General features: G+C 32.4%; 1 protein-coding gene across 1 annotated transcript; it reads left to right on the top strand.

Annotated features, from left to right (window-relative positions):
• Nucleotides 1-1,799: 1,799 nt before the first annotated feature.
• Nucleotides 1,800-2,276, top strand: LOC149554445 (MADS-box transcription factor 3-like). The gene is made up of 2 exons (XM_089828880.1): nucleotides 1,800-1,981; nucleotides 2,171-2,276. The coding sequence occupies exons 1-2, from the start codon at nucleotides 1,800-1,802 to the stop codon at nucleotides 2,274-2,276; spliced, it is 288 nt and encodes a 95-aa protein (XP_089685006.1).
• The last annotated feature ends 15,653 nt before the right edge of the window (nucleotides 2,277-17,929 follow it).

Here is a 17,929-nt window from a genome sequence, read left to right on the forward strand (position 1 = left end):
ATATATATATATATATATATATATATATATATATATATATATGTTGATTATGGCTTCGACTGTGTGAAATTTTGCAGGGTGATCTTGTATCTCCTGACCCTTTTTTGTGAATTGTAGCTTAGTATATTATTTATTAATAGAAAAGGACTATTCATAAAAAAAAAATGTTGCAAATTGTAAATTGATCTTGCATATTCAATCATTATGATAATACTTGAACTTGATCTCAAAAAATTTAAGTCAACCTACATAAACTTTTGAGATATTTACATCAAATTATACAACACATTTTTTATTCAATATTTTAGATTGCTCTAACTATTGTATCACTTTGTAACTTACTCATTTTAACTAGTCATTAAATGAATTGCAAATGACCAATTAAAATGAGTTATATTACATATTTTATTATAAATATTATATTTCTTAAAATATACATGCCAAATTTTTAAATTAATAATTTCTATGTATTATATTTCTCTCTTCAATTAAAGCTCTTATATGTCAATTTGTGCATTTGTGAGATATGATATTTTTATAAAATAAATTTTAAACTAATATTCCACTCTTGTAGCAAATATTTGGTCTGAAGGGATCCCTAATTATTAGGAAATAATCTTAGTTAAGAATTTGAACATTAGAGATGAATTGTTTTATACTTTAATCAACTTTTGGTTTATATATATATATATATATCATAAGAACATAAAATTTTAATTTATTTCCAAAAATTAAGGTATAATATTAATGTTAATAATCTATTTTATAAATATATTTTATTTAGAATGATCTAATATTAATTTTTATATGAATAAAACTCTCATCCACATGACATTACCTTCAATATTTGCACGCTTGTATTTCACCTTTACCAAGTACTTAACCACTCTCTGGTACTTGTTACACATTTTCAACCACATACTAGATTATCTTAATCTAATAAACTTTGCAAATTAAATCCAAACTTAATATTTAATCCATTCAACCACATACTAGATTATCTTAATCTAATAAACTTTACAAATTAAATCCAAACTTAATATTTAATCCATTCATATTAAATTCTTAAGATAGTATTCTGATTTACTATCCTTCTAAATCAATGTCTCATTTAATGCACTTGTTTAATCAGCCTAGATTTGTGTAAAAATTATATTATTCCTCTCCATTGGGCTCTCTCGAAACCAAATGTACTAACCCATAGAATGTTAGTGAATTTCAATGACATAGATCATGCAAGGAGGAGAGTTATGTTCAATCCGTGGACAGCAGCAACTAATTATGTCTAAAAATATAATACAATATATACTCTAAAGTGGAACCTAATTTTCTATTATGGAGAATTATACCTAAAATTATACTATAATACTCAATAAAGCAAGCCTAATTTTCTATTATGGTGAATTATATCTAAGATTATATTATAATACTCAATTAAAGCAAGATTAATTTTCTATTATAGTTTTCACATGGGCATGGAAGACATGTCTCCTCCATCTACTTTCCATTCACGATACATGATTCTACCTTTTTGGGTTTCTGTTCTAGTCATGCTCTATCCCTTCCAAAACCACAGATTCCCTGCAAATTGCATTTCCATCCTTCAAATCCATATCGATCATACAAGCTTTTCACCAAAAAGGGATTGAAATCTCACTGCTACACATGCCCTTTTCATTATACTATTATATTAGCAAAGCTTGCATATGAAGGGTTCGCAGGAGAGATTTTTCTATTGGTAAAGATGGATTTTAGGGCTTTGTTCATTTTGGTTTAAAGAGGAGCTTTGGAAGACATTAATGGGGAGAGGGAAGGTTGAGCTGAAGAAGATTGAGAATAGGACCAACAGACAAGTCACATTTTGTAAGAGGAAAAATGGGTTATTGAAGAAGGCATGTGAGCTCTCCGTGCTCTGTGATGCAGAAGTGGGTCTCTTCATCTTCTCCAACACTGGGAAGCTCTACGAATATGCCAATCCCAGGTACTTTTCAATCTCCTCCTTAATGGAACTCCATTATCAGTGACGTTGATGAAATGTCTTTATTGCTTTGTTATTGCACTGGAATATGGTAAACCTAGAAGTTATTATGTCATTGTAGATTATTGTTGAAATTCAAGAAATGTACGCAAATTGGAACTGATCATGATAAAATTTGAAAACAACTGCTAGGAATAAGAATATGGAACGACCCATTAATGAAACAAATGCTGAACGTTTTGCTACGTATAACTGTTTCAAGCTTCCTTTTATGATACCCATTTTTGGGGCATTCTAAGTCGATATCTATGGCTGTTTGGAGAAAATAGACCTGCGTATTTTTCATTAAAGTGGAGAAATGAACAAGTCAGGGAACTATCTTTCAGAAAAATCTATAAATGGCCGTGTCTACATTGGGTTCTTCCTACTTGTACTACATTCGGAAATGGTAGTTTAAGTTGTAGGAGACTGATAAGTAGGAGACCGCCATCGACATAAAACCAACGTTTACAGATGGTTTAGCACAAGAGAATAAGAGGAATGATAACCAAGTTGAGTCGTTTGATTCTTACATACAACCTCGTTTTCAAGTAATTGTTTATCTTAGTGGCTTGCAATCGATCGAATATTATAATACATCCACCATTAATGCCAATAGAGCAACACAGACAAGAAATTACATTTACTTTCATTCTTCTCCATAGATCGTCTACAGTGACAAATGAACTCCTTAAACTATAATCCAAAAATTAATTTTTACTAGATTTTTTAATAAAACTCTAAATTTACATTTTTGTGTAATATTAAAGATGGAAGCAAGGATCCCTTATGAGCTATGGTATGGAAGACTTGTTATTGATGAGGAAGATTTGGAAAATATTATTCTAGATAATACAGAGGCATCTTTCTTAGATACTAGAAAAATAAAAACTTATATATATGCTATACTAAAAGATTAAGAAAGGTAGTTAAAAGTACAAATGTCAAGATTTATTATTATTATTTAATAAAATAAATGTCAAAGTTGATGAGGATCTACATCAAGACACATATTAACCTTAATACTAGAAATATTATGAATCCAATGAACCTGCATATATAGATGATGAAGAAGCACCTAAAGAAAAGGAACACTCTAGAGAATAACACTAAGCCTCTTGCCAAGCATCACTCAACAAATCAGATAATTAGAAACAAAAATGGACTACAGACCAAGATGAAGTAAACTTATGTTTACTATTAAATACATAAGGAAGAGCCTATCAATGAATAAGGGTGAATTTGGATATAAGCAATAATTCACGGACAAAACTAAATTAAGAAGAATCCAATTGGGAATTAGTTCATAGATCAAAAAATAAGAATATAATAGGAACAAAGTGGGTATTGAGAAATAGATTGAATAAAGATGGAGAAATTGTAAGGAATAAAGTAAGACTAGTTTATAGAAACTATTCTTAAGTAGAAGGAATTCAGTTTTGGAGATGTTTTCTTTGGTTTGCTAGAATTGAAGAAATCAAAATGTTTCTAGCTTTTTTTTCCATTAGACTAAAGCTTTTAGAAGACCCAAGAATAGTATGTAGACTCAAGAAGGCACTACATGGCCTCAAACAAGTTGCTAGGACTTGGTATGAAAGATTAGATATGTACTTACATCATCAATGATTTAGGAAGGGTACCATAGATTAAAAAAATATTATGTCGAATTCGAGGATAAAATATTTTGGCTATTGTCATATTTTTTGCTAACAATTATATTTGATGGAGCTAATGCAACATGTAATAAGTTTTCTCAAAAGATGTAGAAGGAATTTGAAATGCTTAAGCTATGGGAGTTGTCATATTTTCTTGAACTTACACTACTTTTATCTCTCAAGATGAATATGTTAAGGAGATGTTGATGAAGTTCGGTCTAGAGAATAAAAAACTAATGATCACTCATATGAAAATTGGTTGTCATTAAAAAAGGATGACGAATCACCTTCACTAATTAAATGTGATATGGATGGAATTACGTGTCCTATTGCATCTAACTATATCAATGGATAATATTATGCATGTGATGTACATTTGGTAGGTAGTTTAAGCCAATCCAAAAGTAACACATCTAAAGGAATTCAAAAAAATAATTGTAACACACTTGAAAGGACCTCTAGACTATGATTATGGTATCCAAAGGACAATTATTGCTTCTATATAGTGAAAAATGGGAAGCAATACTATTATGTAAATTATTCCCCTCTTTGCAATTATCAAATTAAGAAAGAAGGATATCTCCACTAGGCTCAAGGGTTTACCCAATCTCTTAATGAAAATAATATTTTTCCTTCCCTAGATGTTTAAATGACCAGAGTAGGAAAATGACTAAATGATTGAACAATTCTAATATAGAACTCACTAAAAAGATGACAAAAACAAACATCAATATGAACTGATATTGAGTTGAAAATGTAAAATGAAATAAAATATAAAATGAACAATACAAAAATGAATTTGCACTTCGGAAAAAGTTGAAATTTGATATGTTCCCAATACTTTCTAATAAAACCTCTTAGAATCTACAATTTTTCCTCTACTAACAAGATTTAAATTTGTCGCTCCATAATTTATTTATGCACACAGAAAAAAAGGGAAGAAGGTTGAAAAGGAGTTTTACTCAATCAAACCCATGTTTAGGAATCAACAATGAAATGAAATAAAAAGTGTGTTGTGATGTAGCCAAGGCTAGATCTAGAAAATAAAGCATATCATACCTTGTAGATGTAATTAATTCTTTTAATGTGATCAAATGTGTTGATGCAATAGATTTGACTAAAAAATAAAAACCTCAAAAGGAAATCATACAATAAAAGAGCTCATGGAATATATATTGTAATATGTTTCAATGTTGAATTGAATAAGAGAAAGAAGAACAAAGTTGATGAATGAATTAGGGACCTACTCCTTTGATAGGAAAAAAAACCTTTTCTTGGCCTCCAATAGGGGAAATAAGTTATATATATATATATATATATATATATATATGCATATGAAGATCCATTTTGATTTATTGAGAAGAATGAAGACCTGACTACTTAAACTTGATAGCTATTAATTTCCTTCTTGCTATTGATACCTTAAATATTTTATTCATCAATAATAAATGCTTGATAATGGAGTCATGAATGCATAAAATAGACATATTATGTATCGAATGAGGATAGATAGGGATTTTATATAGATTTCACATAATTTTGAGGAGTTAAATGTAAGAATATTGACCAATAGGTTCAATATTCACTCCAAAATCTTAGCATAGGGATACATTCTAAATCTGGGCCCATTTCCTTGGGGGCACATTACCAATGACAATATGATGTAGACAACATGAGAGAAACCACCAAAAGATATGTCTAACTAGGAAATAAGAGTTAAAAAATGGAATGAAACACAACAAGGAATAAGAGAAATAAAATATTCTATTGTCTATATGTAGATTTAATGGAAATTTTTTACACACATGCTAAGAAATAGGCCTACCTAGTTGAATTATAGAATTAATCAAATATGAGATCACAAAATTCCAAAGAGATTAACCTGTAGAACTTCCTATAATTTTCTACTTACTATATACATCATGAATATTACATACGTAGCCATCATGATATATAGGTTGTCTTAGAAGAATCACAATTTCCAATAATGAAGAAATGTACTACACAAATAAGATTGACCCTCAAAGATAATATGAGTGATTGAACCACAAAGAGTATAAAGATGTAAGACACATGATCCAAGAATCACCATGAAAATCCACAATTCCTCATGCACAAGAATAATCATCAAATAATCAAAATTTCATACATCATTCAAGGTTCAAATGAAGAACATGGTATCCAAGGACAAACAAATTATAACTCAAATGATATGAAACCTTAAGATGCAAGATCATAGAATAATGATCCACAAAAGGTTGTCTTTAAAAATCCACAATCCCATTTGTTGGAGCACATGACTAAAGAATTACACACATGAACAATTGGATAGGAAAATAAGAACATAAATGAAACAAAAAAAACATGATGGAAGTTTTCCAAGAACCCAAGATGCCCCTTCATCAAATACTCAAGGTTATTAGAAAATTGACGTCCACATAGAAATCCTTGCACAACATGAATAAACCAAATGATCCATCTCAAACTGAGAAATCTAAGAGCTTTCTTCAACTAGTTTATTCTTTGACCAAACTAAATTCTCCAAGTAATCCTTTCCTTTTGTACTCTTTCCAATTCTTTTATCCAAAATCCTCTTAGTTTGGTCCACCTTCTTCTTAGGAAAATATTGATTCACAACTAAGCCATCATTAGGTTCATGAAACTCAAACAAATCAAAAAGTGCTGAATATTGGTGAAATATCCATATCATAAAAGTAATTCAACTTTAAAAGCATTGCCATTGTCAAACCTTCTCAAGATTCTACAAGGTCCAAATTTCTTCATTTACTACTTTCTATATATTTTTATGGGAAATATATTCTTCTCCAAATGAATCATATCCTCATCACCTATTGCAAAATCCATATGTCTCCTAGTCCTATCTTCTATAACCTTATGCTCCTTATTACTATGTTCAAAATTATATTTGAATTCATTAGGAAAGGTCTTCATTAATCTTTATAACCCTCTACTTGGCACTTCTTTTATGATCCTGATTAGGATTCCTAAACTTGTTGATTCCTCTACAATGCATGTTAGTGATAGTCTAAAAAGATGTTTTCCTAGTGCTCCTATTTACAAAATTGTCAAATGAAAAATTGATCCCATTTACTTGGTTTGCCTCTAAGTATCTAAACAAGTTATTGGAACTTCTATTCATAGCCTCTATTTTTCCACCATTCTATGGATGAAATGTAGAGGTAAAATTCAAAACAATATTAATTCTCTTCCAAAGTGTCTTCTAGAAACAACCAACAAGATTGCTATGTATCTTGAAAATAACACTATTTTTTAGTCAATGTAACCTCATAATCTCCTTGAAGAATAAGTCATCTATGTGCATCACATCTGATGTCCTCCTTTAAGGTATGAACTGAACCATCTTAGAAAATATATCCATGACAAAAAAAAAAAAATCATTACCCCTTTGTGTCTTAGATAAACCAAGAACAAAAATCGTGCTAATCTCTTTCTATGGATTATATAATCCCACACTGTGTCTAATTTCATTTGTAACCTAACATACTCTGTAAGTTTTGACAAATTTTCTAATATCACTATGTTTATGAGGCCAAAAGTACTTCTCACTTATCAAACTTATTATTTTATGAACACCAAAGTGTCATGTAAGTACTCTACTATGCTTCTCCTTGAATGTCACCTTGGATTGAACTTATATGTATGCACAATTGGATACCCTAAAAAAACATGTCCTCTGGAATGAAATAATTAATCCTCTTATCTTGACTATCGATTACTAGTGCCTTACAAACCTTCCAAGGTTTACAAAATTAATATCAATATCATGCAAGGTATTTTGGAAATTTGGATAAGGTAATATGTTAGGGTTGTCATTTAAGGAAACATATATCCTACTTTGAGATGGAAAAATATAAGGATGAGTTTGAAGTACAGATACTTAGAAAACTTTCTAAGTTTGGTGAAGGGAAATCAAGTACAATTAGCTATTATATTTAGCATAGTTTATTGGAGGTATATGGGAATATGTACACTTACTAGAAATTAGCATAGACTTCATATGACAAATGTGTAATAGAGATTAAGATTGTTTTTATGTAAGAAGTGAGTTATGATTGTATACATACTTTTTGTAATCAATATAGATGCAAAATTGATTATAGTACAACAAAAATACACTTGTATGAACAATTTTAAAGAAGGAACTAAAGGCACTGATCAAATATTGAAGGTTTCAACATTGAAAAAAGGTTTTTGTATCTATCTCTATTGGTCGCATTGTATAGTTGTATATGCATCTTTTGGTAGTGGGCTCATCTTGTGTTGTTTTGTATTGTAATAAAAAATGCTAATAGGGTTTAGGCTTCTAACAAGGCCTAGTCTTCTAACAAAGACATATACACTATATAGATATAATTGACTTCTAATAGGGTCAATATATTTCTTAACATACATTTGATTAGTGGATCATTTTGTGGCTAGCATTCCCGCTAGGGTTATTCCATGGCTAGGATTTCCCTTGTTAACAAATAATGGTGTGATGAGTTGTATTGTGTTATGTTTATGTTTACTTTTAAGTTTGATCATGTATGCATGTTTAAAGATTGTTAATAATATCCATAGCAGGGGAAAAGGTTTGTGGAACATTGATTCACCCCTCCTCTCAGTATTCCCTATTTCTTACAATTGGTATCAAAGAACAATTACTCAGAGGAGGCCTATGGGCTTGAGTAAGATCACTATGGATATGGATTAGTTACACAAGAATCTTGAGCAAGCTCTTGAGGAACTTGATATAGTTATAGAGGAAAGAAATAAACTGAAGATCAAACTTCAAGATGCACAAGATTTTATTCAAAAAGAGAAAATTGAAATATCTAGAATGAAAAAGAAAGAGTCACATGAATAGATCAAGGATTGTGAAGTAGTTTCAAAGTTTAAGAAGGAGAATGATAAATTTTGAAACATGAACTTGAAGTTACAAATTTGAAGATGAGAATGATGGATGGTGAGAGGAAAAATTATCCATCTTTGAGATCTGAGAATGCAGTTCTAAAATCCAAACTTACCAAGGTGACATCTGAACTTGAGACTACAAAATTACAATATATATAACTCAAGAAGTACAAAGCTACTTTTAAAGGAGAACTTACATAAATAACGAAAGATCTTGAGAAGTTGTATTCAAGTAGTGAGAAGATTAATGAGAAGATTATGGTACAATGACCCGTTGAAGACAAAAAAGGGATTGGATATGTTGAAGGAGAATAATGTAAAGGATCTAAAGTTATTGAGGAACAAGATATAATAAGCCATTGATATAATCATCAAGACATTATGAAAAAAGAAGTACCTAATCAAGCTAAAGAAGTAAATAAAAAATTAAATGATAGATGCTTTGCATGTAATCAACTTGGACATATGAAAAATAACTACTCATTTAAGTATTCTGAATTTTTTTTTGCTATTGTTATAATTGCTTTATTTATGGACACATATCTAATGAATGTAGGAAACCTAGATATAATAATGATAATAGAACGTATAGAAGTACTAACCCTCCAGCTAATAAACCTTTGGGAGTAGAAAATGTTATTAGAAATGGAGTTATGTGTTATAAGTGAAATAATTTTGGGCATATTGCTAGGGATTTAAAACTAGAGACTAATCAATTTGGATCTAGATATGGAAACAAAGTTATAACACACCAGATTTGTAATAATTTGAGACATATTTTTTAAATTGAACAACATTAGAAAAACTAATGTATGAGATCACACAATATGAATCCTAGAAGAAATGTGAATGAAAATACAAGAAGGAATGAAAGTGTGAAAGGAAAGCAAGTCAAAAGTCTCAATACAACTTTTTTTCTAGAAAAGGAACACCTATAAGCACTAAGGTATGGGTTGAAAAGAAAAAATAAACATTAGAGAATAAGATGAAATTAGTAATTATTGCTGAAACAACCTTATCAACCTGAGTTTAAGCATTGTTGTGAAGAAAACAAGGGCTAATATACCATGTTAGGATAAACCACGGACAGAAATAAAAAACTACATGAAAATATAACCAATAACAGAAAATAATAGAACACACAGAAATGAACACAAGGCACCAAGCTTTAACATGGTTCACCCAATCCCTGGGCTACGTCCACCAAACAGCAAGTCCGATCTTATTACAATCTAGTGATTACAACCTGATTACAATCCATAATCCCTTGCAGCTCAATACCGCTGCAAGAACCAATTTCGTATCACAACATTATGAAAAATACCCAACCCTAAGACCTTTTATACAAGTATTAAACCACTTTAGGGTTATAACATGTCGGCCATATGTTGGCCACTATTTATGAAGTATGTACAATACTTTCTTGATTAGTCACCACAATCTAACAATCTCCCACTTGGGGACTGATCATGCTCCACATTGAACAACAATCTACCACTTGGAGACTGATCCTGTAGCAATACCACTACCACATGGGGCTCCCACTGGATCAAACCATCCTGGACTCTATTGTTCTTTTATTCATGTTCAGTCTAAAAGACCAACCGAAGCTGAAGAGGAGTTCAGCTTCTCCCTTGTTACAAACTTTGTCAACATATCTGCTGGATTGTCATTGGTATGTATCTTCTCTAGCTTTAACTATCCATCCTCCAAAACTGACCGAATGAAATGGTACCGCAACTGTATTTGTTTGGTCTTAGAATGCAGAGCTAAATTCTTAGCAAGATGAATGGCACTCTGACTATCTGTGAACAAATAATTATTCTTCTAAGGATGTCCCAATTCTTCCAAGAAGAACTAAAGCCATATCATCTCCTTGGCTGCCTCTGTAGCAGCAACATACTCTGCCTATGTAGTGGAGAGAGTATTAATCTTCTGTAACCTAGAAACCCAGCTCATGGTTGCCCCACCAACAGTAAAGACATAACTTGTAGTACTCCGCCTGGTATCAATATCCCCAGCCAAATCTGAGTCAACATAGCCCTGTAAATCAGTAGTAGAGCCCCCAAAGTGTAAACACTTATTGGATGTTCCTCTCAAATATCTAAGAATCCACTTGACAGCATTCGAATGCTCAAATCTTGGATGACTCATATACCTGCTAACGACTCCCACTGCATGTGCAATATCTGGCCTAGTGTATACCATAGCATACATCAAACTTCCTACAACTAAAGCATAGGGTACCTTAGACATCTTATCCTCCTCTTCCTGTGTCTTGGGACACATCTCCTTAGTCAATTTCAAATGACCAGGTAAAGGTGTGCTGACAGTTTTAGCATTCTCCATAGAGAAACGTTGCAACACCTTCTCAACATAATCAGCTTGAGATAGCGTCAATGTTCTGTTCTTCCTATCTCTACAAATCTTCATACCAAGGATTTGTTTTCCTGCCCCCAAATCCTTCATATCAAATGCATGTGCTAATTGGCGTTTCAGCCCCTTAATATGATCCATGTTAGACCCAGCTACAAGCATATCATCAACATATAAACATAAAATAATGTAGCTATCATCATCCAAACTCTTAAAATAAACACAGTAATCTGAATGACACCTATTATATCCATGCTTATGCATAAAACTGTCAAATTTTAGATACCATTGCCGAGGTGCTTGCTTCAAGCCATATAAACTTTTCTTCAATTTGCACACTAAGTTCTCCTTAAGACCTTTGACCTCAAAACCCTATGGCTGAGCCATATATATTTCTTCATCCAAATCACCATGAAGAAAGGCTGTTTTAACATCCATGTGCTCTAAATGAAAATCTTCAGTAGCCACAAGACTTAAAACAGTACGAATAGAAGTCATTTTAACAACAGGAAAAAATATCTCATCAAAATCAATTCCCTTTTTCTGTGCAAATCCTTTTACAACTAACCTAGCCTTAAATCTTTTCTTACCTCCTTCCTCTTCTTTCAACCTGTAAACCCATTTATTCTGTAAAGCCTTTTTACCTGTAGGCAACTTGCACAAATCCCATGTCTTATTTTTCAGCAAAGAGTCCATTTCATCTTTCATTGCAGACTCCCACTGAATCTTAGTATCCACCTACACAGCTTCATCATAACTTTCAGGTTCACTAGCATCAGTAAGTAAAATAGAATACAAAGAGGGAGAAAACCTTTGTGGAGGTCTAATTTTCCTTGTTGACCGTCTAAAATTCACTGGTGTGTGTGGTATTTGTTGTTGCAGTTGTTTCACATCATGAGGAATGGCTGGAACATCAACTTTTGGAGTATCATCCAACACTACATAATCATCTTCTTTCTTCTCATGTTGCTGCAACAGATCTTTGTACAACACTTTCTCATTGAATATGACATCCCGACTTCTAATAATTTTAAGATTTTCAAAATCCCAAAGCCTATAACCAAATTCATTAATGCCATATCCAACAAAGACACATTTTTTTGATTTAGCTTCTAGCTTGGTTCTATTTTCAGAGTCTATATGAGCAAAAGCTTCACAACCGATGGTCTTGAGAAAAGAATAACTCACCTTCTTACTAGTCCATGCTTCCTCTAGAATACCACAACCCAAAGGAGTAGAGGGACCTCTATTAATCAAATATACTGTAGTATTAGCAGCCTCCACCCACATGTGTAAGGGCAACCCATCATGCAACCTCATGCTCCTTGCGCGCTCCATTATAGACCTGTTCATATGTTCAGCCACTCCATTTTCCTATGGAGTCCTTGGAATAGTTTTTTGTCTACGAATACTGTTAGTGGAGAAATAATCTTCAAATTCATGACTGCAATACTCACCACCATTATCAGATCTGAGACATTTTAATTTCTTACTAGTCTCATTTTCAACCAAGCATTTCCATTTCTTAAAAGTTTGAAATACATTAGATTTCTGTCTAAGGAAATAAACCCATACTTTTCTAGTTGCGTCATCAATCAATGTAACATAATAATGAGAGCCACCAAGGGAATATACCTAGGCTGGTCCCCATACATCTGTATGCACAAGCTCTAATTTCTCCTCTTTGTTTTCCTTCCCTATCTTTACAAAACTCACTCTCTTTTGTTTTCCATACACACAACTTTCACAGAAATCCATATTCACACATTTTAGACCTGGTAAAACTTTCCTTGAATGAAGTACTCTTATACCTTTCTCACTCATGTGCCCAATTCTATTGTGCCATAGCGTTGTATCAGAATCTACAGCAACTATTTGTTCTCCCTGCTCAACTGCAGTAATTGTTCCTGAATATTCATTTTTCTCTGAAACAATCAAAGTAGAAGGAACAATATGACCTGTACAAAGATATAAGGTGCCTAATTTCACACCTTTTGCTACTACAAGGGAACCATTTGAAACCTTCCAATTTTTATCATTAAAAGTAACTACACAACCCTCATCACCAAGTTGCCCTGCTGAAATTAAATTTCTACTTAGTTTTGGAACATGTCTTACCTCATGTAGTAGCCAATGATTCCCATTCTGCAACTTAATCTTAATTTTTCCCTTTCCAACAATCTGACAGGGTTCATTATCCCCCAAATAAACAAGCCCAAAATCCCCTTGGACATAATCAATGAAATAACCTCTATGAGGTGTAGCATGAAATGAAGCACCAGAATCTAAAACCCATGAATCATCAACACTCTCTAAAGACAGAAGCAAAGCATCCTCTTCAGATTTGTTACTTACCACATTTGCCTCCTTGTCTCCATCTGATTTATCTCCTTCATTTTTCTTTCGATTCCAACAATCTTTCTTTTTGTGCCCTGGTTTCCCACAGTACCAGCAATCATTTGGTCCTCTCGATTGAGACCTCCTCCCCTTTGACTTTCCTCTTGATTTCCCATGATTTCCAGAGTTACTTCCTCTTTCAGTCATTCTGCCCCTACTTTGTGCATTTAAAGCACTTCCTGATGTAGATCCACTTGAGGATTTTCTACGAGTTTCCTCACTTAAAATAACACTGATCACATCATCATATTTTAGGGTACTATATATAGGAACATAATTACTCACCGCCATTACCAAGCCATTCCAGCTTTCAGGCAAAGAACACAAAATCAAGAGAGCCCTAATTTCTTCATCATAATTGATACCCACAGAAGATAATTGACTAGTAATAGTATTAAACTCATTTAAATGATCTGCAACAGATCCACCTTTTTCCATTTTCATATTAAATAAATGCTTCATGAGAAATACCTTATTTGAAGCGGAGGGCTTTTCATACAGTGTCGCTAGGGTTTTCATCAAATCTTCTGTTGTCTTTGCTTTTGTAATATTAAATGCCACCGATGGTGCCAAGCATAACTGAATGCTTCCGAGTGCCTTTTTGTCCAAAAGATCCCATTCAACCTCTGACATAGTTCCCTGATTCTTGGCTTTTCCTTCCAACGACTTCCATAAATCCTTCTGATATAGATAGTCTTCCATTTGTATCTTCCATAACTGGAAGTTCTGCCCATTAAACCTATCAACCCTCAACTTACCCTCATCTGCCATCGCTCCCACTCAACTGTGAGACTCCTACTTAACCATGAGACTTTCCTGCAGAGGATAACTGAAAGACAACCTTGCTCTGATACCACTTGTTAGGATAAACCACAGACAGAAATAAAAAACTACATGCAAATATAACCAATAACAGAAAATAATAGAACACATAGAAATGAACACAAGGCACCAAGATTTAATGTGGTTCACCCAATCCCTGGGCTACGTCCACCAAACAACAAGTCCGATCTTATTACAATCCAGTGATTACAACCTAATTACAATATGTAATCCCTTATAGCTCAATACCGCCGCAAGAACCAATTGCGTATCACAACATTATGAAAAATACCCAACCCTAAGCCCTTTTATACAAGTATTAAACCACTTTAGGGTTATAACATATCGGCCATAATATGTCGGCTACCATGTCGGCTATTGCCCAAAATTTTTTTATGAAGTATGTACAGTACTTTCCTGATCAGTCACCACAATCTAACATACCAGATATTCATTAAACTTCTTATTGGAAGAATTAAGTTTTGTGGAATTAACCAAGCCTTGGAATAGATGAGATAAAGCTATGATTAAGTGTAAAAAATGAAATATAATCATATGCAAGGTCCAAAGGAAATCAAGATTACTGGATTGATATAATCATTTTGGAGTGTGTGTACTTGCATAATAAATACAAATATGATTTAATAAGGATTTAAGTGTTGGAATTGAATTAAATAGTCATGATTTAATTGATTGAAGATTTCTAGGAGCTAGTAGAGTGATTTAAATATTTTCTAAGGAGATTTGAGAAAATTTTTGCAAAAGCCTTAATTTGCAATTTTCGAAGGTATTTATCAATTTGCATAGTTTTTGATTGAAGCATATTTGAAATTAAATTTGTAGAAATGGAAATTCCAATAGTATGCAATGTAAGAGAAATGCCTAGCTATAAATTCAAGAAACATCCTTTTGTGTCTTTGGGAAATTAATTGGCAGGAACATTTTCTCAAATTTTGGATAGGGTTTTGCATGTAGAGGATGTGCGTTCTTACATACATTGTAAATTTGAAATAATTGAGGATTTTTATATTCATGAAGACATGAGACTGATATACAACAATGATCTATATTTCAAATAGGGGTATGCACATTTGGGACAATTGAACATTACTAAGAATATATATTATGAGGAATTAGATCCACATGAATGGACTAAGGCAATATTAAGAAGAATTCATGGTGAGATTTTTTGTCTAGGTGATATTCCTATGATGATTACTAATGAAATGATTCATAAGTTGACTGGTCTAAGTAATAAGGCATTGCACCTATTGATGAGAAGAAAATCAAGAATTTGGTTGAATAAGACACTAAATCTACATGAGGCATGAGAGCTAGGGGGGAGTGCACCAAGATGGTGTACAAAAAGGGGGTATAATTGGAAACCCTTTTTCTGAAATTAGGTAAACCTAAACTTGGATGAGACATTAGAGGGTTATCCATTCAAATTGACAAGATGTGTAAAAGATAAACATTGTAGTGCTCTGAATCTACTTTTTAAAAAACTAGAGTTTTTTAAAAATTGATAAGATTAGGTGGGTCAAACTATAGACACAAAAAAAAAAGTTCATGATTGTTTTAGAAAATATAAGACAGTTGTTTTCATGTAAAACACAAAAGGCATAGGTATATTCACTATTTTGCACATCTCTTTGTTAGGATGATAGGTAAGAGTCATATCTAGAAGTTGTATATTTTTAATAATTTTCTAAGGAGTATTTTATTTTTTATGAATTATTGAATTGACTACATCCTAAAATTTTGGTACATGTTTGTGTGTTGGGCATAACTTACACTAAAACAATTGAAAATGGAAACTTTTTTTTATAAAAATGTGTATAGAATCAAGTGTAGAAGAATTATATATAGTTTATTTTGATTTTTTTAAAGTATATCAAAAGTTATTAAAGAAATGGTAGACATATGTTTGTGAGGAATGTCAAGCCATTGGTAAAAGAAATTAAAGTTTACCATGTTAATGTTGTTCAAAAATTAAAAAAAATTATATTGTTAGAAAGATAAGAAGACGTGTAAGATTATGGTGGCAATTTTAGAGATAACCACTTCATTATTAGTAAATTTGATGAAGACAAAAATGAGAATTCATCTTGAAAGATGAAAAATGTCTAAAGAAAAAAATTAGAGGGAAAATAGTCTCCCAAGCCTTTTGGTTGTTTCCCTATACTATCACCAAGCCATAACCCAATCAGGTTATGAAAATGAAAAAGTGTATCCAAAACTCAATCGGGTTAGTCAAAACCTAATTGGGTTTTGAAGAACTAAATGTAGGTTTAACTCCAAAGGCCATAACTTTCACATATAGAGTCTGATTAACACCATTCAAAATGTGTTTGAAATATATTGAAGAGCTCTACAACATGATGTAGATAGATAAATCCTCTATCATCAAAAAAAATATTTTCCACCAATTTGAATTAAGCATAATCTAAAATAGGTAGTCATTATTTTCCTAATGCATAATCAATAGGTAAAAATGAATGATAGCATATTTTTAATTCTCTCTCTCTCTCTCTCTCTCTCTCTCTCTCTCTCTCTCTCTCTCTCTCCCCCTCCCCCTCCCCATCAAAAAGACATACAAAAATTCACTCACTAAATAAATATATCCTAATATATTATCTCTATTACTAACTCCTATCCTCTCTTATTCTTCAACTAACTCCTAACTCCCCCCTTCTTTGAGTAATCCTTAATCCCATCCCCCCCCCCCCCCCCCCCTGCTCTCTCTATCTCTCTCTCCATATTTCTCACTCTCTTCATCCTATCCTGATGCAAGAGAATCCTAGGTTTCCTTGTAATCCTACACTTTTGTTCATTTTGCCAATTGCTACCGAGTTCTAGTTAGTACTAAGTGCCAATTGCTATCGAGTTCTAGTTACTACCCAGTGCTAGTTTCCAATTATTGCTGAGTTATCTAGTGTGTGCTAAGTTATCTAGTGTGTGTCAAGTTATCTAGTATGTGCTGACTAAGCCTATTATTTACTGATGCTCATTCCTTTTTTAGCCGAGTTGTCTATGTTTTGGTTCTTAGCGGGAGCTGACTTGCATATTTAATTTTGATCATGAATTTAATGATAATATCTTTTTTAGGGATGAGTGTTGACCATTTTGAGGTTTTCCTTTCTATTATGTAAAGTTCTAAAATATTCTGTAAGTCATTTTGGCAAGTATAAATAGAGTGCTTAGGATAAGGTTAAAGAGGGACTTGAGAAGGTTTTGAAGGGGGAATAGATATGTGCATGGAAATGCAAACTTGAATCTAGGTTGTGGATTTGGAAGTTGTATTTTGTATCTAGCCATAACATAAAAGGCCTTATAGTTGGGCATGTATACTGATTACTTGATGAATCAATAAATATTTTGTTCTCTTTCTCCTTGGTGTTGTTTTCTATTGTTTTCTTGTATTCTATTAACTCTACAAGGTGATTGAGGATAGTTGGGTGTGCCCTTGGCCCTAGTTATTTTTTTTCTCCTTGCACTAGGTGGTATTAGAGCTCAAGGTGGAGATTGGATTATGTAAAACCCTAAGTGAATTTGGTTGTGGGGTAGTAGATTTGAGGATTTGGCCTACTTGCAGAGGTTTACAATCTTGTAAGACCTTAATTTTTAAAGATGGTTCGAGGTAGAGGAAATGCTAATAATACAATATTAGATACATGAAAAAAAATTACAACTAGATTAGATGTTGTAGAGATGGCCTAGAGGAGAG

This window comes from Cupressus sempervirens, chromosome 5 (assembly GCF_028749045.1).
Source record: "Cupressus sempervirens isolate cs-2001-9-10 chromosome 5, ASM2874904v1, whole genome shotgun sequence".
Taxonomy (NCBI): domain Eukaryota; kingdom Viridiplantae; phylum Streptophyta; class Pinopsida; order Cupressales; family Cupressaceae; genus Cupressus; species Cupressus sempervirens.